Source organism: Zingiber officinale, chromosome 1A (assembly GCF_018446385.1).
Source record: "Zingiber officinale cultivar Zhangliang chromosome 1A, Zo_v1.1, whole genome shotgun sequence".
Classification (NCBI taxonomy): domain Eukaryota; kingdom Viridiplantae; phylum Streptophyta; class Magnoliopsida; order Zingiberales; family Zingiberaceae; genus Zingiber; species Zingiber officinale.
In genome coordinates, this window is record NC_055987.1 from 10,107,118 (window position 1) to 10,131,241 (window position 24,124).

General features: G+C 42.5%; 1 protein-coding gene across 1 annotated transcript; it reads right to left on the bottom strand.

Moving 5' to 3' along the window:
* Positions 1-5,182: 5,182 nt before the first annotated feature.
* LOC121999741 (peroxidase 4-like) lies at positions 5,183-6,753 on the bottom strand. The gene is made up of 4 exons (XM_042554384.1): positions 6,442-6,753; positions 6,158-6,349; positions 5,894-6,059; positions 5,183-5,807 (listed from the first exon to the last, which is right to left on the bottom strand). Exons 1-4 carry the CDS (start codon positions 6,676-6,678, stop codon positions 5,410-5,412), a joined length of 993 nt encoding a protein of 330 aa, XP_042410318.1. The 5' UTR covers positions 6,679-6,753; the 3' UTR covers positions 5,183-5,409.
* Positions 6,754-24,124: the final 17,371 nt, after the last annotated feature.

The following is a 24,124-nucleotide window of genomic DNA, read 5'->3' on the forward strand; positions in this document are numbered from 1 at the left end:
CAAGGCAGGCAGGCACCGTTTCTTACCACATGGTATGAAAATGATAGAAGATTAATCGAGGTGATTCAAATCCAGCAATTTTGACTCAATTATAGTCGTGTCAGATTTTTTCTGGTTCAATTAATCATCACGTAGAGTATTTATTTGTCAGTAAATAAATATACGGTAATAATTGTAATAATAATAATAATGGGCATTGTGCAAAGGAGTGGATTCAAATCCCAACAGAATCCAACAATGGCGCGCGAAATATAGTAAAATTTGAATTTTGTCACGTTGCTGTCCAATTAGGACAGCTCACGTGAGCACATGGGTCGGGGAGTGGTATTAATGCTTACGAGGCCCGATTGAGGCCCACATCGGAATTGTGATTCGAAGCGAAGCTTCTTGAAAGATTTAATTAAAAAAAAAAACATCATGTGGACTCGAACATGCATCGATTCTATCTATGATTTATGCGTTTTCATGACGGTGGAAGATATAGATGATTGTTCTTCAGAATATTTAAGTAATAAATTAGAATTTGTAATGAATTTTGTTGGGAAAAAAATTATTGGAGAATAAATAAAAAAAATTATGAAAGAAAAAAATATGGAAGAGGAGGAGAATCTTGAATAAAAGAAGAATAAAATAAAAATTCAACTTGTCTCATTCATTGAAAAAGATACATATTTATAGATTTATTGGATAAACACTAATAATCTAGATTTCTTTTTAATTTTATCTTCACAATACTCTTATCCTTATCATGATACCTCATCAAATTCTATCCTATCACAAACTCTCATCAATAATTAGCACCTCATCATTCTATCTTCATAAACTTTTATCAACAATTGTTATCTCTAAAAATAAAGTTTAATTCCCAACACTCTATCTTAAACTTGATTCTATGACTCCAAGCAAATAATGCATTTTGACGAAGTCTTCAAATTTGAGTGGCCTTGTAAAGATGTTAGCAACTTGATCTTTAGTCTTCACATAGACTAGCTCCACATCTTTGTTTTTCACATGTTCACAAATAGAATGAAAGCGAACATCAGTATGCTTACTTCTTTAATGATATACAAGATTCTTCCCCCAATGCAATTGTCGATTTGTTATCAATACAAATTTGAGTTGTTTCATTTTGTTCTAATTTTATCTCCTTTAGCAAGCTTCTTAGCCATATAGCATGACTAACACATGAGGATGCCGCAATGTACTCTGCTTCACAAGTGGAAAGAGTTACAATAGGTTATTTTTTCATCCAAGAAAATCTCGTATCTCCAACGAAGAATGTAAAGCCGGAAGTGCTTCTCCGGTCATCATATCCAACAAGTTGAGAATTGTTAGAGTGAAAATAAAATAGTCCATGATTTAGAGTACCTCGGACATAACGAAGGATTCGCTTGGCCGCCTTCTAATGAGTCTCTTTAGGCTTCTCCATGAACCTGCTTACAAGACCGACTCCATATAATATATCCGATCGAGTGCAAGTTAGGTACCGCAAGCTTCCCATCAAGCTTTTGAAACGTGTGTGATCAACCGTGTTTCCTTCATCACTCTTGAATAACTTTGTTCCGCAGTCCACCGGTGTATTAATTGGATTACAATCATCCATTCTAAATCTCTTGAGGACCTCCTTTGCATATTATTCTTGAGTCCTAAATATGCCATCAACTCCTTGTTTCACCTCCAAGCCGAGAAAGTAGGACATAAGTCTCATATCAGTCATATCAAATGTTTTTTCCATAGCTTACTTAAAAAGTTATATCATTTGAGGTGAACTTCCTATCAAGATTAGATCATTTACATATAATGATACCAATAAGATGTTATCATTATCTACTCTTACATAAAGAGCATGCTCATAAGGGCATTGCATCAAGCTATTTTCTTTGAAGTATGCATCAATTCTTGAATTCCATGCTCTCGGTGCTTGTTTCAAGCCATAGAGAGCTTTCTTCAATTTCAACACTTTACTTTCTTGCCCCTTCTTGATGTAGTCAGCCGGTTGTTCAACATAGACTTCTTCTTCTAAGTAGCCATTAAGAAATGTTGATTTGACATCAAACTGAAATATTTGCCACTTTAGTTGAGCGGCCAAAGAGATTATCAACCTTATAGTCTCCATTCGGGCAACAAGAGCAAACACTTCTTCGTAATCAATGCCGACCTTTTGTTTGTAGCCTTTTGCCATAAGTCACGCTTTGTACTTTTCTATTTCTCTTTAAGCATTTTTCTTCACTTTATAAACCACTTCATACCAATGGGTTTATGGCCATCGGGCAAAGTAGTAAGATGCCAAGTTTCATTCTTCTCAATTGCCTTCATCTCTTCATCCATGACTTTCTTCCATTTGCTTTCTTTCATAGCTTTTTCGAAAGATATAATCTCTTCATTAGCATAAAGACAAATGAGATTAAGTGGAGTTGTCACCTCATATAATTCTTGAAGACTCCTTGTCTTTTGTGGTGAAGGATTTCTTCATCCGAGGATGATGAAGAAGTAGGCGACGGTGGTGAAGTTGATTCTTTCTCCTTTACTTGTTCTTCTTCTTGAATCATCACCATATTAGTGCTCCAATTCCAAGCACCATCTTCTTGAAATTCAACATCTCTACTTATGATAACCATTCTGTTCACTAGATTATAGTCTATAAGCCTTCAATCTTGCATCGTACCAATGAAAATGCAAGGTAAGCTTTTGTCACAAGCTTCGTTCTTCTTTGATCTGGAATGTACATAGGCAATACACCCGAAAATCTTCAAATGAGATACACATGGCTTGTATCCGGTCCATGTTTCTTGAGGTGTAATTCCTTCTAGATTCTTTGTAGAAGATCTATTTAGCAAATACACAGCACAGTTTACAGCTTTAGCCCAAAATTCTTTAGCTACTTCTTTCATTTTTAGCATACTTCGAACCCTGTCAAGAATAGTTCGATTCTTCCTTTCAGTAACTCCATTTTGTTGAGGCGAGTAAGGTGCGGTTAAAGGCTTCTAGATGCCATGATTTTTGCAAACAAAAATTTAAATTCTTTTGAGGTGAATTTACCACCATGATCTAACCGCATTGCCTTGATAGTATAGCCGTATTGATTTTCTACCAATCCTTTGAATTCCTTGAACTTCTCAAAATCATCGTCTTTATTTATCAAAAGATAGACCCAAGTTTTTTTTGCTGAAATCATCAATAAAGGTTAGAAAATATCGATAACCTCCAAAGGAGGTCGGAGTGGTTGCCCCACATATGTCTGTATGAATGAGTTCAAGAAGCTTCTTAGCTCGGTTGTGCGATTCATTCGAAAAACTTGCTCTAGGATGTTTGCCAAGAACACACTCTTCAAAAATATCATCTTGAGCATTAATATGAGAAAGATCATTCACCATTCCTTTGCTTGAGAGAAGCTTTAGAGCTCTGAAGTTCACATGCTCGTACCTCATATGTCATAGCCATGTACTATTCTTTATACATGCACTTAAACATTTTGCAGTAACATGCTTAATATCAAGAGAAAACATCCTATTTTTAGACATAGGAATATGAGCAATAAGTTTGCTTTGTTTTCTCAAACGAAGACTACCATCTTTTAGTTGTATATTGAAACTTTTCTCAAACAATTATCCAAGACTAATAATATTTGTTTTTATGTCGGGCACGTAATAAACATTAGTAATGTATGTGTGAGCTCCATTTTTAAGTTTGATAAGAATCTTACCAACGTCTCTTACTTGGATTTTGGATGCGTCTCCAAATGATACTTGCCCATTCACGGTTTCATCCAACTCGGCAAACATATCTTTACGCCCGCACATATGATTGCTTGCCCCGGAATCTAAGTACCACAAATTCTTGTTTGTGGATCTCCATCATTTCTTGCTTGCAAAACTACATCATTGTCATTGCCTTATTTGGATGCATAATTAGCATTCCCTTACACATTGTTAGAGTGACATTAATATCCAAATTTGTTGCAAGTATAACATCTTACATTTTTTTTGTCATACCTTTGATCTCTACCTTGATTGCTGTCTTTACTTCTTCCTCGGCCTCGAGCAAAGCCCTTGCCACGATCTCTACCTCGGCCACGTCCATGGAAGTTGCCATGGCCACCATCGTTTTCTTGCGAACTTTCGGTTTTTGACTCTTCTTTCTGGTCAATAATGGTGAGCCTGGTTTGTAGAGCCTGCTCCATAGGCTCTCTCCGTCTTCTTTGCATTCTTGCTTCATAACCTTGTAGAGAGCTTAATAGTTCTTGCACCTTCATTTCTTTCACATCTTTTGATTCTTCTATGGTCGCAACTACATAGTCATACCTTGGCTCCAATGAGCGCAAAATTTTCTCTACGACGCGACTATCTTCAATGTCGTTGTCATTTCTTCTCAATTGGTTGACAATAACCAATACCCTTTTAAAGTATTTTGATACACTTTCAGATTCTTTCATCTCCAACGATTTAAATTTCCTTCTTAGAATTTGAAGACGAATACTTTTGCTCTTTCATCACCTTTGTATGCTACTTGTAGGATCTCCCATGCCTTTTTGAAAGTTGTAACTTCGGCTAATTTCTTAAAAGTAGCTTCATCAAGAGCTTTATAGATAAAGAAAAGAGTTTTCTTATTTTTTCTCTTTTGTTCCACTATTGTTGTCCTCTGTGTCTCTGTTTGACCAACTCCTTCTTGAGATGCTTTATAGCCTCTTTCAACAATATCCCATAAGCCTTCATTCTCCAGTAAGACACTCATTTGGATACTCCAAATACCATACTTCAAATCAGCAAGACAAGCGATAGGAAGCATCGACATGACTCTGATACCACTTTGTTGGAAAAAAAATTATTGGAGAAGAAATAAAGGAAATTATGGAAGAGGAGGAGAATTTCTACGTGAAAGAAGAGGAGAATAAAAAAAAACTCAACTTATCTCATTCATTGAAAAAAATACATATTTATATACTTGTTGGATTTACACTAATAATCTAGTTTTTTTTAATTCTATCTTCACGAGACTTTTATCCTTATCATGACACCTCATCAAATTCTATCTTATCACAAACTCTCATCAATAATTGTCACCTCATCATTCTATCTTCATAAACTTTTATCAACAACTTTTATCTCTAAAAATAAAATTTAATTCCCAATAAATTTTGCTGAATGGTTCTGGAAGTGCAAACTGTTAATTTTGCTAACTCAAATTATACAATATTATTGGATTCAACATTATTTATGCAACACTTGGGATGACCAACACAGTGAAACAAAGTATAAAACACAATGCATAATTCAGACAACTGATCACGAAACAAAGAAGATCAAACACTCGAAACACTTTAAGGAACAACAGCTCTCGATCGACCGCATTATTTAAGCAGCATAGCTTCAGCGTATCCCGTCCATGTGCACGGATGCCCTAGACAATGGATTAATTCACCTTCCTGCAGTTCTTCCTAATCTCGCCCTTCTTGCCGGTCAGTGGCCGGATGTCGCTCATCTTGATCATCCCCACGACGAAGTCGTTGAAGAAGGCAGCGGTGTTGCCGGCGTAGTACTTGACCAGGGGCGCGCTGTTGCTGCCGATGGTTTTGAAGAGCTCCTGATCGGAGTGGAGGAGGCCCTTGAAGGCGACGAGGTTGTTGTAGTAGTCGTTGTCGAACACTGTCGGCGTCTGCAGGTCCAACGGTGCCAGGTTGCTGTCGCCGAAGCCAACGGGTCTGGGGCAATTGGCCTGCCTCATCTTCGCGAAGGAGCCGTCGATGTCGGTGTCGTTGTAGATGCGGTCTCTGAAGGTGAAGCACTGGGCTAGGCCTATCGTGTGGGCACCTGCACATTGATATATTATATATAATAGTAATTAATAATTAACGTCAAAATTAATATGATCAATCTGATAAAACATGGAGAAAAACCAGAAAGCGCGATCATGTCTCCTTGTGAGAGCCCCTTCCTCGCGAAGAAAGCAGTGAGATTGGCAAGGGACGAGAAAGGCGGAGGAATTTCCGTGTTTGCTTTTGCGAAGCTCGCCTTCCTCGAGTCCCTTCTCCCCAGCTTCACCTCCCAGTTCGGCCCTCCCAACTTGATTAGTTTATAAAATTATAATTAATAATTATTATTACTGGAGTTTATTTAATTAAAATTAATCGATGTAGTAATTAATTACGATCGATACTCACAATGACGACAGAGTCCCTTGAAGTAATTGCCAAGATATCGGCACACGACACCACCCCGGGGCACACCTTCTCCACCGCCGCCTTGATCCGATCGATGACGTCGAAACCCCTGACGGAGTTGTTGTTTGGCTTCGCCGTCTTCTCCCCTCTAAAGGTCGGCGTGTCGTCCAACAACAACGATGCATCACAACCCTACATATATATATATCGTACTGATTATAAGTAATTACAGAAGAACTAGAACGATAGTTATATATGACCATATATATATAGTTGATTATTACTAGAACAAAACAATCATGGAAGAGGAGGCGAAGAAGGGAAGCTCCCATCCTCCTCTCCTTTTGGATGGCGGATTGGACTACCGATCTCACGGTGTCAAACACTCGGGGACACGACCTGGAGTAGAAGTCCGTCGAGAGCTGCGGCGATGCGCCGCCGTGGTTGAGGAGGAGGAGGAGGAGGAAGAAGAAGAACGCCAGAGGAGGCAGAAAAGGAAATAAGAATTTGGAGGATGCCATTGCACTACACAGTAGAATTAACTTAGCTTGTGAATTGAATTAACGATGAATAAGAAGTGTGCATGGGAACATGTAACAGTTGGAGAGCATTTTATGTAGAGGGGGATGTGATGGTGCAAGTGGTATACTCTTGAATATAATTAATGGATGGTCATTATTTACCTGCTACTTTGGATTTGTGTGCTTATGTTATAGTTTGAATGAGTTGCAATATCGACTCTGTAGTTTATTATTGGAGTAGTAAGAGACGTATGCGTGAAGTTAATTAATGTTGCATGTACATGCATTGTCAATTGCTCTCAATGTCAATGGTTTGGTTTATGAAAATGGAGTTCTTTTAGTAACAAATCTGTGGAAGATTTAGTTAAAAAAGGGTTTGTAGTTTACCACTTCAACCGGTGCGATCGATGACTTCCAGCTGGGGGCACGAGTTTTCTGCGTTGAAGCCATCAATTTTAGAGATACGTATACTGCTAATAGACAAATTAAGGTTTGTGCAGGGAAGCATATAACACTCCCACATGTGGTGAGTACTATGCTCTATTGCCTGACTGGCACAGTTGTTGATGTAATATATAGATTACGGGATATATATTATGGGATCGAGCTGGGGTAAAATGCATCGCAATCGCAGATCACCTAATCCGATGTAAAAGGTCACTATACTCAATGAAGTTCTTGTAATTTATCTTCCTTCCTATAGGACTGATACGGTTAGTAATGGAGGGGCCCAAGAGGAAAGAGTTAGAGAGGTCGAAGTCATATGGCGGTCAAAAGTCAAGAGAATGTGGCAGTCAATAGTCAAGGCGACTTGGCGGTCAAATAGTCAAGCTGACGGGGCAGTCAAAGTTGAGCCTAGGGGATAGTCGGGTAGCCAGAGACCCGACAGACTTGTTGACCGAAGGGGTTAAGCAGTAGGAGAACGAAGGGAGACGACAGGCGAGGTACCAATCACGGGTTGGGATCGGCAGAGCTGAGCAGAGTCAGCTCGATCTACAGGCCTGCGGTAGAGGGCCAGGAAATACAAAGCACAGAGGCAGGTCGGGATCGGCAGAGCTGAGCAGAGTCAGCTCGATCTACAGGCCTGCGGTAGAGGGCCAGGAAATACAAAGCACAGAGGCAGGTCGCGGTAGAGGGCTAGGAAATACAAAGCATAGAGGCGGTCGGGATCGGCAGAGCTGAGCAGAGTCAGCTCGATCTGAGGTCACTTAGAGGCTAGAGTCAATACAAAGCACAGAGGCGAGGCCGGTGCAGGTCACAATGGATCGGAGAAGCTAAGTAGTGCGGGTGCGGAGAATCTCAACGGTCCGTCGAGGATAATCATTACATTCCAATAGTGCGAGTGAAGGAGGAGGTTCCTAAAACGAAAAGATGCCCTCACAACCAGTAGCAGCCTGCCAGCTGTCCCTCACTACAAGACAAAGCCCATGTGCGAAGGCGAAGGTTCCTAAACAGAAAGATGCTTTCGCGACAAATAGCCGCACGACAGGTGCCCGGGACTAGAGGACAAACCCCAGCGTCTAACATTTTCTGACAGGATGGCAGGTTCTAAGGAGGACGATGCATAAAAGGGAGAGATCCCTCGTACGCAGGTACGCGGACACACTCCCTTGTCACTTTTTTCCACAACTGTTCGTTCTTCTTCTTCTCTCTGCTTTTTCTGGGGAAAAAGGACCTGACTTGAGCGTCGGAGGGCCTGATCCGGGGACTTTTTCCCTGGGTTTTGGTCTCTAACGTGAGGGGGGGGATCGTCTGAGTGTGCGCAGGTCCTGCAGCAGCGTCAGCCACCCGTGGGAGCCGAATCACCTACGACTTTCCGTCAACAACCAGGCCACCGTGACCAGCCTCCATCCGACTCAGCCTTCGGACGGGATCAAATTTGGTGCCGTCTGTGGGAAACACAACAGCCTGATCCGGAGCATGAAGATGGAGGACTCTGGTCGAAGCTCTAGCAGGAGGATTAATGTCACCATGACCGCGGGGGAGTACGAGCTCTTCAAGGAGGTTAGAAAGCAAGCCGCCTCTGAAAAACAAGGAACGGTTTCACGACCTCGCTATAGGACCGTTGGGCCGGCTAGAAGGGGGGGGTTGAATAGCCCTAAATAAAACACAACCCTTTCTCGAACAATTAAGCTAACACTTGAAAAATAGATTAAGCAGAAAATAAAGCATAAAAACGAGACACCGGATTTGACTTGGTTACAACCGGGGAGGTTGTTAATCCAAGGAAGATGATTGCACTAAGAACTCCTTCAGGCGGAGAAGCCTCGTTTACAGCAGTGTAGGCACAAAAAGAAAGAAGCTAATCAAAGCAGTGGAAGCACACAAGTGTTGTTTACAATTTCTGAACTAATGAAAAGCTTCTGGACCAAGGCTATATTTATAGCCTTGGTCGGGGCGCCTGGAAGGGTTCCGGGCGCCTGGAAGGGTTCCGGGCGCCCTGGGGGGGGGGATAAAATTTATCCCCCAACGGTTGGATCGAGTCAAAGCTCGATCCTGTGAAAAAGTCAGCTCCGGGCCGGGCGTCCCGGAGCCAAAAGTCAACCCAGTTGACTTTGGTCCGTCTCTTCTCGGCTCAGCTCCTCGTCCGGTTTCTCTGCTCGGCTCCGCTTGCTTGGGTGATCTCGACATCCGGAATAGGGCTCACCCAACCCATCTTCCGGTTTTCTCGAGCATGCTTCCTCCTCTCGTCCCTCCCTGCGTGTCCCTTCTCGCCCACGTACTCATCCGCAGACTTATCCCCCCTCGGTGCACCCGTGCCGACCTTGGCCTAGCGTCGCCTCTGCTCCCAGAGCAATCTTCCGCTCTAGTTTCTCTCTGGAACTACACGCCAGCACTTCCTTCTCGTCCGCGGTATACTCTTCCGCAGACTTGTCCCTGACTGTCGTCCTTCTCGCTAGTCCATTCTCTCCGCTCGACTACACCGTGTTCCTAAGCTCCCTGCACACTTAGACACAAGGTTAGAAACACACAGGACCTAACTTAACTTATTGATCACACCAAAACAACCTTGGGGTTCCAACAATCTCCCCCTTTTTGGTGTGATCAACCCAAGTTAAGCTAGGGTAAAATAGACTTTAAATAAAATTAAGTAACTTAACTTAATTTGCAATTTAAGTACAAAAAGATAGAAAAAAAAATAACTCTATCTACCTTAGTAAAAAAGATAGACAAAAAATTAAATCTATCTACCTCCCCCTAGACTTATACTTTCCCTTCTCCCTCTTTGATCACAAAAAAATGGGGTTCCAAGAGAAACAATCTAAGTCATTATTTTTTTTTTAAAAAAAATATTTCTAACTTAAAAAAAAATTCTAATTTCAGAAAATCTTTTAAGAAAGAATGATTTTTGAGAATGTTTAAGCATATAAATGACTAGGTAATTAAAAATTTCTAAGTAAGTAAATTTCTATATTGAAATAGAATGTTTTGAATAACCCTTTTTAAAGCACTAATTAATTCTTGTATTAATGCTTCATTAGTAAGTTAATTAAACATTTATTTCAATATTTTGGCTTCCAGGTCGTGGCGAGGCACGAGGCTTTCTTGGTTATTGGAGCAACAACCACTTTCTTGACAAAGCCTCATAAAGAAATTCTTTGTTTAATTTTCTCACTTAAAGCGCTAGTTTTAATTTAAAATTCAGTTTAAGCATGATTTAGGAACCCAATATAGGTTCCAACCTACTGGATTAACTAAAACGTTTTTAGGAATATATTTTCTTGAAATGTTCCTAATTTGTCCAGGGTGATATTTAAAGTACCAATTTAAATTATTAAATCTTCTACCATTGGTTTTAAATGAACATGCATGGGTTTTCAAATTATCTACTTGAATTTTCAATTCATTATTTTCAAGTTTCAATTTTTCATTTTCTAATTTTGATTTATCTAATTCTTCTAGAGGGCAAGACTTAGCTAAAATTATTTTTAAATTTTTTATTTCTTTTTCTAATTTACAGCAGTCTTTAGTTAATAACTTAACAAATTTATAAAGTTTATCGGGAGGAAGAGAACGTACCTGACTTACCTTATCGAGTTCGTTTTCCGTGTCTCCCCCTAAACTGCTGCTTTCTTCTGACGAAGCTCCCCCTTCATCGATGCTCTCGATGCTCATTTCGGAAGAGCTTGACTCGCAGTCGTCGTCGTTTTTGGATAGGCTTCTTACCCTTTTCCTTGTTCTTGTTCTTCAGCTTGGGGCAATTGTCCTTGACGTGCCCTTCTTCGTCGCAATGGTAGCAGCGGATCGTCCTTTTCTTCTTCCCCTGCGGATGGTTAGTAGATCTGGATTTACAAAGTTTCTTGAATCTTCTTACCATCATTACCATTTCCTCATCGTCGAGAGAAGATTCTGATTCAGGTTCGTCTCTCGAAGCTTTGAGGGCGATGTTGTTTTTGGGCTCCTTCATTCCTGCACATCTTGACTCATGCACTTCAAATGTTGAAAAAAATTCTTCTAATGAAATTTTTTCTAAGTCTTTTGAAATGTAAAAAGCATCAACTAGTGATGTGTAACGGCCACCCTTCTTCAAACTATTATTCTAAGGGCGACCGCTACCTCACTACTAACTATACTAAGGTTGTCCAAAGTAATAAAAGCACTACTTGAAATTCCTGGAAAGAATTTCTGAATTTAAATCAACTTCCTACTAAGCATGCACGGTATACGACACAAGTGAAATATGGCATATTACTAAATTCATATATTGCTAACTGTGATTGCAAGCTAAGGACTTGTGTAGGCATTTAAACCGAATAGTGAACATGGCATGCTACGGCTTCCAGCAACCAAAAAGAGAAAACTTTAACCATATCAAAAGCATATAAGCAAAAGAAACCGCCTACTACCAGACTTGTATGCATGTATATACCTTTTTGTTGCATAATTCGGTCAACATTAATGAAGGTAGCACATTCCAGCAGAATCGAAAACTATAAATCCAGCAACCAAAACAGATCGATTTCACAATTTATGGCACCAATTAGAGTATTAAACAGGTTATGGAACATGTAAGAAGGAATTAAACTAACAGGTGCAATTGGGAGGTACAAAACTGAGCAAAAACCAATTCTGTATCTGCTTAAGGAAATTGAACTAAATCTACACTTACTAATAGAAAAAATAGGACTAAATCTAATCCAGCAATATAAAATAACATGTGCGGTCCTCTAATCTCTTTAGCAACTAAAAGAAAGCTTCTATTAAACTCTTATCAGATTCTTAACAAAACCCATTTAAATCCTCTAGCAAGGTCCCAAGCCTCCATAGTTCCAAACATCACACACATCCATCACGCATCTCCTCGTCGCCTTCCTTCATATACTTTAGCTTTTCCTTTATCTGCGGTAGGAGGAAAAAGAGAAAAAGATCTATAAGCGAAAACGCTTAGTAAGTACTAATCTATCTCACAAAACTCGCAATGCATAAATGTAATGCAAAAATACTGAAGCTGAAATATTAAAGCAATCTGCATGTGCTTATGGTATACAGAAAATAAACTGGATACAAGTTATACTCACTAACTAGCAGGATAACAAGAAATTAATACTATAAACTTAGAATTTCAGAAACTAACTTTTTATTTATTCTAAGCATGTAACTTGTTCCATTTCTTATATCCTTGTGTTAGAAATTAATCTTTTAATTCCTATCTTTTACTCACTTCTTCTTCCTTGCTTTCTTTCTTTCTTAACTTTTCTTTTCTTTTCTTTGGGCCCAGCTTAGTACCATCTCATGCGCGTTCCCTAATAGGTTGGGGTTGCGAGCCACCAATCCTAAAAGAGCAGACCTCGGTCTACCAGGGCCAAGACCTCGGAAATGATCACCTGGATTTGTTTAACGACAAGCTCTTGGATGTCGGGTACTAGCCTCTTGTTTTAATTACTTGTTATCTTTCTTATTCTGTTATTAAAAATGCCTTGGCATTTAATTGAGCTTTTGGTGTGCTTTTAATCCTAAACCATTTCCAAAAGAACATAGCTTCAGAAACTCTAAAACATGATAGTAGCATGGAAGGGAAGCTAATTCCAGCAACCTAAATCATGGTAACTCAACTGAAATACACAGAAATAGCATGACAACAGCATAGAATTTCTACACAGCAAGGTTTAAAGGAAACTTAGCATATTGTTCTGCACATTACAGTAACTAGCATGCATATTCAAACAAAGAAGCTTAGCTTGTCAAATTATACAGGGAAAGCTAACAGAGAACGTCTCTTGGTGCAGGCAATTCCAAAACATGCTAATCCATAATCGTATAATGAATGCTGTGCTAAAAGAACACTGCCCTTAAGAACAAAACATGCTCCAACCAGAACTCACGGTAGGAATTCAAGGAAACGAATGCTGTGCTTTAAAAACTCTACAACATAAATTCGGAACCTAATCCACTCCACCCTTTTTCCTTCCTAAAGGCCACGGCAGGTTCAACAAGAACAAGGAGAAACGAAAACTTGATCTCCTGCAAGCTTAGATTCGGCACAAACAACACTACATGCTCAATCAAACAAAAAACTAATCCTTGGAATCCCTGTGAAGCCCACGGCAGAACACCCAAAAGCCAAAATCTTCATAGCATGGTTCGGATTCAAGAAACTCGGAAAACAAGGACGAAATCGAAAGATCGGAGCAACTCCTACTGCAGGTGAGTAGTACTTACTTGTTTTCTTGGACTTACAATCGGAGAAGGGGACTCTAGGGTTTCGGCTAGCTTCAAATCTCGGCGTTCCTTTTGTGTCCGCGTGCTCCCTTCGACGAGAGAAGCTCGGGTCCAAGAGGAGCTCACGGCAGTGTCCTTGTCCGACCGCCGGAGGCGAAGCCCGGGCGGCGGCTGCGATTTCGCCCGAGAGGATGCCGACGCCGCGGGAGAGGAAGGGATCGCGAGATTAGGTCACGGGAAAAATAATTCCCTTCTCCCCTTAACTTATCCCTTTTATAACCTAGGTTTAACTTTGCCCTTTACTATGACCCATATATATCCGCTTCATACTTATTAGCAAACCACGCGTAGCCCAGTTGGTTGGCTGCGTCCGATTAGGTCGGGTCCAGCCGGAGGTCTTGGGTTCGAGTCTCACCTTCAACGGTTTTTTGTCAAAACTTCTTTTCTTTTGTAAACCTACTAAATAACCTCCAAAAATTACGTAAAAATACTCTAAAAATTCCTAAAAATCTCTAGAATATTTTAAAAGTGTTTCCAAATATTTTTATGGACCTTTAGGACTTGAAATGGGAAAAATTGGGTCATTACAATCCTCATACCTTATAAAAAGTTCGTCCCCGAACTTAGAATAGCTCTGGATACTTTTGTCTCATGCTGTCCTCCCGCTCCCAAGTGACTTCCTCGTGCTTCTGGTTCTGCCAGACGACCTTCACCAGTGGTACTTCTTTGTTTCTCAGTCTCTTAACTGCTCTGTCCACTATCTGTGTAGGTCTGCTCTCGTAACTGAGATCCTCTTGGATTTGCACTACTTGAGGCTGAATCACTTGGCTCAAGTCACAGAGACACTTCTTTAGCATGGAGACATGAAATACATTGTGTATTACTGACATGTCTTGTGGTAAGTCCAGCCTGTAAGCTACTTTCCCAATCCTCTCTATGATCAGGTAAGGTCCTACGTAGCGAGGACTTAATTTGCCCTTCTTGCCGAATCTCATCACTCCCTTCATAGGAGCGACCTTAAGGAAGACCGAATCTCCTACTTGGAATTCCAATGGCCTACGGCGCGTGTCAGCATAACTCTTCTGTCTGCTCTGGGCAGTCTCAATTCTCTGTCTAATTTTCTGGATTGCTTGAGTAGTCTCGTCTATCACCTCTGTCTGAATGCCCAACTCTGCTTCCATCTCTTTTCCCTCTCCTGCTTCTTGCCAGCATATGGGTGATCTGCATTTCCTGCCATATAGTGCTTCATAAGGTGCCATCTTGATGGTGGCCTGATAGCTATTGTTGTAAGAGAATTCAGCTAAGCACAAATACTTGCACCAACTTCCTTTGAAATCTAGCGCACAAGCTCTGAGCATGTCTTCTAAAATCGATTACTCCCCTATATTCCATCGTGGATGGAAAGTCTTTGAACTTGAGTTTGGTGCCTAATGCATTCTGAACGCACTCCCAAAAGTGTGAGGTGAAGCGCCCATCTCTATCGAAACGATAGATTTAGGAACTCCATGAAGTATGACTACCTCTTTAACATATAGTTGGCCAACTGCTCTATGAGTGGGACACCTTGATGGCTAGGAAGTGAGCGGACTTGGTCAATCGATCTACTATTACCCATATCACATCATATCCATTGGTGGTTCTTGGAAGACTATGAAGTCCATGGAAATGTCTTCCCATTTCCATTCGGTATTGGAAGAGGTGAAGAACTCCTCCTGGTCTCGTGTTCTGCTTTGACTCTCGACATGTCAAGCAGTCTTGACATACTTAGCTACATCTCTTTTGAGTCCCGACCACCAAAACCTCTGTTTCACATCTTGGTACATCTTGGAAGAACCAGGATGCATGGAATATGGTGTACTGTGAGCTTCCTCTAAGATCTTCCTCGTCATTGGGCACGCAAATCGAATGATCCACGAAAGAATTCCGTCTCATCACCTAAACTCCGAGTTGTCTTCTTTTCTATCCCTCCCCGATCTTACTCGGATGTCCGGATCTTCACTTTGCTTTCTGTAGTCTCCACAAGCAATGTAGACTCTAAGGTCAATGAGGAGTCCTTCGATAATTTCAAGTCCAAAATCGACAACTCCTCAGCAGCGCAAGCGGCTAGTGATGACAAGGACATCGATGCACTAGATTTTCTGTTGAGTGCATACGCCACTTTGTTAGCTTTGCACGGGTGGTAGAGAATTCCACGATTAATCTTTGACCAACTCCAACCCACGTTCTCATGTTTAAGTCCTTTAGTGAAGAAGTACTTGTCTCTCGATGATGTGAAAATTCTACATGGACCCCAAACAAATAATGTCGCAGAGTTTAAGTGCAAACCACAGTTGTTGCGCTCAGATCATGAGTAGGGTAATTCTTCTCATAGTCTTTGAGTTGTCTGGAAGCATAAGCTATGACTTTTCCTTCATGCATGAGTACAACACCTAAGCCCATCTTGGAAGCATCGCTGTAGATGTCGAAACTCTTGTCGCTCTGTGGAACAGTCAGAATGGGAGCACTGACCAATCTCTTCTTTAGCTCCTGGAAGCTCTACTCACATTTATCTGACCACTCGAATCTCTTGTTCTTTCTGGTGAGGGCTGTTAGTGGGGAAGCTATCCTGGAAAAATCCTCCACGAATTTCCTGTAATACCCTGCTAAACCAAGGAAGCTTCTGATCTCTCTGACGTTCTTGGGTCTACTCCAGTTGTTGACCGCTTCCACTTTGGCTGGATCCACTTGAATGCCTTCTTCAGAAATTATGTGACCTAAAAATGCCACCTGATTTAACCAAACTACCGTTCTGGAGAATTTAGCATAAAACGGCTACTCGAAGAGTACGAGACTATCCTCAAGTGCGTGTCATGCTCCTCGGGTCCTTGAATAGACCAGAATGTCATCAATGACAAATTTGTCAAGATATTCTCAACACTGTCATTAAGTCCATGAAGACCGCGGTGCATTGGTCACTCCAAAAGGCATAACTACAAACCGTAGTGTCCATATCTTGTCTGTCTTCGGTATATCTCCTTCTTTCACCTTCAGTGATGGTACCCAGAAGCCGTCTTTGAGTATCACCGTTGCTCTCTTAAGCGATCAAATAAGTCATCGATCCGGAAGGGGTACTTGTTCTTGATCGTCACTTGATTCAAAGCTCAATCTATGCACATCCGCATTGTCCCATCTTTCTTCTTGACAAACAACACAGAGAGCCCCAAGGTGAGTGACTAGGAAGCGAATCTTTGTCGGTAACTCCTGAGTTGCTCTTGTAACTCCTTCTCTACTTAGACATGCGACATGAGCTTTTGAAATTGGACCTTCAGTGAACCAACTCAATCTCAAATTCCACCTCTGTTGGGTAGCCAGACTAACTCACGTCGGATAACTGCACCCTGAACCCTACTGGGTCCCTCCCGCTTCCCTTGCCTTTACTATGTGTGAAGAAAACTCACACCGCTAACTCATCCGTCACTCCAGCTATGAGGAAGCCTGGGTCTGCCTCCTTGGCACTCGGTGAACTCAGTTGGCTGGCATACTGGAATCAAACTTTCTTGCTACGCTTCTTGATTACTTTCTACACAAATGATCGAATATCCTGCATGGCGAGGAAATCCATACAAAAATGATATTAGATTACTCTAGCTCTGACTATTAGATTTACATAGACTGACCTTGCTCGGAGCCATTGATTGGATTCACCGACTTCCCGTAAGGTAGGGTTGTCGGGAACTTGGAGTTTATACTTTAGGCACCTATAAACCACGGCAAAAGGTATCGACAAAAGAATGGGTCGTGTCAAATAGTCTATGTGGCTGGAAAATAACTACTTGACTCACACACGCGAGGGCACTAGACTTCTTCTTTGGTGAGGAGAATACTGCACCATCAAAGCCGGACCGTGGGGCTTCTAACCTTCCTCGATATAGGGTCCCTCCAATGCCGCTCCCATGTGGTGCAACTGTGCAGGCTGGCCTCCATATTGCAATGGCTGTGGCTGAGGTGCTTTAAATTTATTAGGACACTCTTTAGCCATGTGTCCTTCCCGACCACAGGAGTAACATCCAGTCTTACCCAAAAGACAGGCTCCTGGATGTGTTCTCCCACATTTGGGATAGGGAGAAAACTTTGTCGCTTGTTTACTGGCCCTCCCTTCGGCTACCTCCTGTGTTCCACCGTTTCCCTTGTTTCTTTGCCTACTTAGATGGCGACTGGCCTCTTGCCTTGTCCTCTGTCTTCACCTTTGATGTTCGTGCCTTGATGTTGTTCATGTAATGTTCAGCAATTAATGCTCTCTGATCAATTCTTCGATGGGGCGATGAGCTCCACTGTCACATTCTGCTATCTGTGGTCTCGATTCGAGCATCGCACTCGCTCCTTCTCTCTCACTAGCTCGACAGAGGCTAGCTGAACTTCTTGGTCGCTTCTTCCACCGACAAGTCACCTTGTTTGAACTCTATAAACTCCTCGTAGTGCTTGTTGGTGATCGCGGTGGAAGAACTCTTCATAGAACTCACTGGAAATCTGCACATTACACTTTCTCTTAGTCTTTATCCTCTCCCACCACATGCGAGCAGCATGAGAGAAGTGAGAGGCTTGACCTTCCTTCGGCCAGAAGAAGCTCCATAGTGCTCTCTAGTGTTTTAAACCAAGCCAGGCATCGCAGGCTCGGCTGTGCCCAAGAGCTCGGCTGTCTCAGCTTTAGCCACTGATAAGGTAACCGGTCTCGGGTCTTGGCTCGCCATTGTAGTCTCTAATGCTGGTGATAACATGTGGAGGAGGAACACCCTGGTTGGTTGCCATGATTGGCATCACTTGGCAATCACTTTGCTGCTACTGCTGCCTCGCCTGAGGTGAGCGAGCAACTTAGCTTAGGTTTTCTAGGCACTTGCTCTCTTGAGCTGGTTCCTCAGTGTGAGTAGCACGGGGACGTCCTCTTCTTGCCATCTAATTATGAAAGGTAAAGGCTTGATATCTTACTTTAACCCTTCTAATCATACTTAAATATGAATAAAAAAAAAAAGGGAAGCTAAGTCTTTTATCTTACTTTAGTACTCAAAAAGGAAAGTACTCTATACTGCAGTTAATAATAAGAAAAGCAGAAATAAGAAAGGATTTAAATACTTTCTTACTTGGAGACGGCGAGGATGATGCTGATGAGTGTGTGATGCTGAAGAATGGGAACTGCTCTGATACCAACTGTAACGGCCACCCTTTTTAAAACTACTATTCTAAGGGCGACCGCTACCTCACTACTAACTATACTAAGGTTGTCCAAAGTAATAAAAGCACTACTTGAAATTCCTGGAAAGAATTTCTGAATTTAAATCAACTTCCTACTAAGCATGCACGGTATACGACACAAGTGAAACATGGCATATTACTAAATTCATATATTGCTAACTGTGATTGCAAGCTAAGGACTTGTGTAGGCATTTAAACCGAATAGTGAACATGGCATGCTACGGCTTCCAGCAACCAAAAAGAGAAAACTTTAACCATATCAAAAGCATATAAGCAAAAGAAACCGCCTACTACCAGACTTGTATGCATGTATATACCTTTTTGTTGCATAATTCGGTCAACATTAATGAAGGTAGCACATTCCAGCAGAATCGAAAACTATAAATCCAGCAACCAAAACAGATCGATTTCACAATTTATGGCACCAATTAGAGTATTAAACAGGTTATGGAACATGTAAGAAGGAATTAAACTAACAGGTGCAATTGGGAGGTACAAAACTGAGCAAAAACCAATTCCTGCTTAAGGAAATTGAACTAAATCTACACTTACTAATAGAAAAAATAGGACTAATCTCTTTAGAATCCAAAAAAATAACTCTAATCGTCATCTCTTACTAAACAACTTCTCCTTTCTTATCGATTCTTAACAAAAACCCATTAATCCTCTAGCAAGGTCCCATCTCCATATTCCAAACATCACTTCACGCATCCTCGCCGCCTATATACTTTATTTTCCTTTATCTCAAAAGGAAAAAGAAAGATCTATAAAGCTTAGTAAGTACTTAATCTCTTCTCACGTAAACGCTAATGCATAATACTAATCTAAACATGTTTAAGCATACCTAAGCTGCATGTGCTCATGGTATAGAAAATAAAATAGGTACAAGTTATACTTACTAACTAGCGAGGATAACAAGAAATTAATACTATAAGCTTAGAATTTCAGAAACTAACTTTTATTTATTCTAAGCATGTAACTTGTTCCATTTCTTATATCCTTGTGTTAGAAATTAATCTTTTAATTCCTATCTTTCTCACTTCTTCTTCCTTGCTTTTTTTCTCTTAACTTTTCTTTTCTTTTACTTTGGAGTACCATCTCACGCTCCTAATAGGTTGGGGTTGCGAGCCACCAATCCTAAAAAGAGACGGTCTACAAGACCCCTGAAATGGTCACCTGGATTTGTTTAACGACAAGCTCTTGGATGTCGGGTACTAGCCTCTTATTTTAATTACTTGTTATCTTTCTTATTCTGTTATTAAAAATGTCTTGGCATTTAATTGAGCTTTTGGTGTGCTTTTAATCCTAAACCATTTCTAAAAGAACATAGCTTCAGAAATTCTAAAACATGATAGTAGCATGGAAGGGAAGCTAATTCCAGCAACCTAAATCATGGTAACTCAACTGAAATACACAGAAATAGCATGGCAACAGCATAGAATTTCTACACAGCAAGGTTTAAAGGAAACTTAGCATATTGTTCTGCACATTACAGTAACTAGCATGCATATTCAAACAAAGAAGCTTAGCTTGTCAAATTATACAGGGAAAGCTAACAGAGAACGTCTCTTGGTGCAGGCAATTCCAAAACATGCTAATCCATAATCGTATAATGAATGCTGTGCTAAAAGAACACTGCCCTTAAGAACAAAACATGCTCCAACCAGAACTCACGGCAGGAATTCAAGGAAACGAATGCTGTGCTTTAAAAACTCTACAGCATAAATTCGGAACCTAATCCACTCCACCCTTTTTCCTTCCTAAAGGCCACGGCAGGTTCAACAAGAACAAGGAGAAACAAAAACTTGATCTCCTGCAAGCTTAGATTCGGCACAAACAACACTACATGCTCAATCAAACAAAAAAACTAATCCTTGGAATCCCTGTGAAGCCCACGGCAGAACACCCAAAAGCCAAAATCTTCATAGCATGGTTCGGATTCAAGAAACTCGGAAAACAAGGACGAAACCGAAAGATCAGAGCAACTCCTACCGCAGGTGAGTAGTACTTACTTGTTTTCTTGGACTTACAATCGGAGAAGGGGACTCTAGGGTTTCGGCTAGCTTCAAATCTCGGCGTTCCTTTTGTGTCCGCGTGCTCCCTTCGACGAGAGAAGCTCGGGTCCAAGAGGAGCTCACGGCAGTGTCCTTGTCCGACCGCCGGAGGCGAAGCCCGGGCGGCGGCTGCGATTTCGCCCGAGAGGATGCCGACGCCGCGGGAGAGGAAGGGATCGCGAGATTAGGTCACGGGAAAAATAATTCCCTTCTCCCCTTAACTTATCCCTTTTATAACCTAGGTTTAACTTTGCCCTTTACTATGACCCATATATATCCGCTTCATACTTATTAACAAACCACGCGTAGCCCAGTTGGTTGGCTGCGTCCGATTAGGTCGGGTCCAGCCGGAGGTCTTGGGTTCGAGTCTCACCTTCAACGGTTTTTTGTCAAAACTTCTTTTCTTTTGTAAACCTACTAAACAACCTCCAAAAATTACGTAAAAATACTCTAAAAATTCTTAAAAAACTCTAGAATATTTTAAAAGTGTTTCCAAATATTTTTATGGACCTTTAGGACTTGAAATGGGAAAAATTGGGTCGTTACATGATGCCCATTTTGATTTTCTTGGAAATGAATTTAAGGCGTACCTGAGCGAATCTCGGTTACTTACCTTTTCTCTGAGATTCGTGAGTTCGGTGATGATTTCTTTTATTCTTGAGTGCAGATGTACGACTGTCTCGTCTTCCCCAAGTCGCAGGCTAGTGAGCTGATTGCGAAGCAGATCTCGTCTAGCGAGTTTGGCTTCGGACATACCTTCGTGCAGCTCGAGGAACTTCTCCCAAAGTTCCTTTGCGGAGTTGTATTTACCGATCCTGTTGACTTCTTGAGGCGGAAGAACACTTAGCAGATGATACTCTGCTTTGCCGTTCGCCACGAAGTCAACCTGCTCCTTTTTTGTCCATTTATCTATTTCCTTGTCCTCTGGAGCTTCAAAGCCAAATTTCATTGTTAAAAATAGTTCAATATCTGTTGTAAGAAATACTTGCATCAGTTTTTTCCACGTAGAGAAGTCCCCTTCGTATTTCGGCGGATGGATGCTTGGTCCGGCCATGACGTTGCTTCTTTCGACGGTTAGTCCTCCTGAAGCGCCTTGGCTCTGATACCACTTGTAGGACCGTTGGGCCGGCTAGAAGGGGGGGTTGAATAGCCCTGAATAAAACACAACCCTTTCTCGAACAATTAAGCTAACACTTGAAAAATAGATTATGCAGAAAATAAAGCATAAAAACGAGGCACCGGATTTGACTTGGTTACAAACGGGGAGGTTGTTAATCCAAGGAAGATGGTTGCACTAAGAACTCCTTCAGGCGGAGAAGCCTCGTTTACAGCAGTATAGGCACAAAAAGAAAGAAGCTAATCAAAGCAGTCGAAGCACACAAGTGTTGTTTACAATTTCTGAACTAATGAAAAGCCTCTGGACCAAGGCTATATTTATAGCCTTGGTCGGGGCGCCTGGAAGGGTTCCGGGCGCCCTGGGGGGGATAAAATTTATCCCTCAACGGTTGGATCGAGTCAAAGCTCGATCCGTTGAAAAACTGGCTCCCGGGCGCCCGGAGCCAAAAGTCAATCCAGTTGACTTTTGGTCCGTGCTCTCTTCTCCGGTTCGCGCTCCAGCGCCGCTTGCTTGGGTGATCTCGACATCCGGAATAGGGCTCACCCAACCCATCTTCCGGTCTTCTCGAGCATGCTTCCTCCAACTTCTCCGGATTGCCACGTGTCCTTCTCGTCCACCAACAGACTCATTCGCAGACTGCCGCCGCACCCCGACCTTCACGCTTCTTGCTCCGAGCAATCTTCCGCTCCGGCCTTACCACCGAGCGCACTTCCTTCTCGTCCGCCTCCCGTGCCGTCCTTCTCGCTAGCTGCGTCTTCCGCTCGACTACCTGTGTTCCTAAGCTCCTGCACACTTATACACAAGGTTAGAAACACACAGGACCTAACTTAACTTGTTGATCACACCAAAACAACCTTGGGGTTCCAACACTCGCTTGGCGCCCGAAGCATCCAAAGAGCCAGCTCCTGCCTCCGACAGGGGCTCAAAGAGGAAGCAGCAGGAAGAACTCCCTCGTGCTTCGTTTCGGGAGCCTCGCCGCAACTATCATCGAGCCGAACCCCGTGAGCACAGTCCAAAGAAAGAGGAGCCGCCGGCGTCGGTGGCGGAAAGCTCTCTACATCCACCTCGGGATTCAGGAAAGGGAAAAGCTATAATCCCTGCCAGAGATCTGCCTGAAAATCCGGATGACAAGGTACCCTTCTCGGCTCAGATCCTGAGGGAAAGCCTGCCCAAGGGGTATCGGGCCCCGAACATTGGAGAATATGATGGGAGCAAGGACCCGGAAGAGCACCTGAGGAAGTTCAAGAACGCGGCCATTTTGTATCAATACAGCGATGTTGTCAAATGCCGAGTGTTCCTACACACCCTGTCCGGGTCGGCACAGAAGTGGTTCGATGGATTGCCCCCAGAGTCCATCAATCGCTTCATGGATTTCAAAACGGTCTTCCTACGCCGTTTCGCCAGTAGTCGTAAGTATCAAAAAACCGACCACTGTCTTTTTGCTCTCAAGCAGGATTCGACCGGCCAATGACGTCCCCTCCGCCACCTCAGAAATATTGATGAGCGCCTTCTCCCACGGATTACGAGAAGGGGAATTCTTCAGGGACCTCATCAAAAACCCCGCCCGAAGCTTTGACGATATGGTGGAGAAGGCTTCTTGCTACATCAAGGTGGAAGAAGCGTAGGCCGCTAGGCGGAAGGCCGAAAAGACGGTGGCTCCGGGCAACCGACCTGAAAGGAGAGCACCGCAGCCAGCTCAGCCCTTCCACCCGGACCAAGGGGAGCACCATATTGCACGTATCATCGGTCCAGGACGCACGATCTCAGTAACTGCTTCCAATTCGCCCGTGACTCCAGGCGAGCTGCAGAGCAGGGCTTGCCTCCCCCGGCGTTGGCACCACAAATACAGAGGATGGAAGAGGAACGGGCTGCAGCTGGGCATGCTCGTCAGACCCGACCCGACCCCCTACACTAACCAAGAAGAAAACTGCAAGAATGTCGCTTGGGTGAAATCGGTATGATCTCTCGGGGCCCACCGACGGGGACTCCAGCCGAGCCCGCAAGTCGCACGTTCGGCTATTGGGGATCCATACAAAGGGCCTGATATCAGTTTCGGGCCTAAGGAGGGTCTGGAACTGCCCACGACGACGCCCTCATAATCAAGGCCGTCATTGCTAACAGTGGCTCGGGTCTTTGTGGATACCGGAGCTCGGTCAACATTTTATTCAGAGCTGCGTTCGAGGAGATGCTGAGCTCCAACCTGTAACCACTTCCTTGTATGGGTTCACAGGTAAAGTCAAACTGGCCATCTCCATGGCACTGAACCTGGTGCGCAGGAGGAGTACCTTTGTAGTGGTAGATCGCCTTCCTCCTATAACGCTCATCTGGAAGGCCGCGAGTTCAGGCCGTCTCCACTTTTCACCGAAGATCAAGTTTCCTGGGCCAGCGG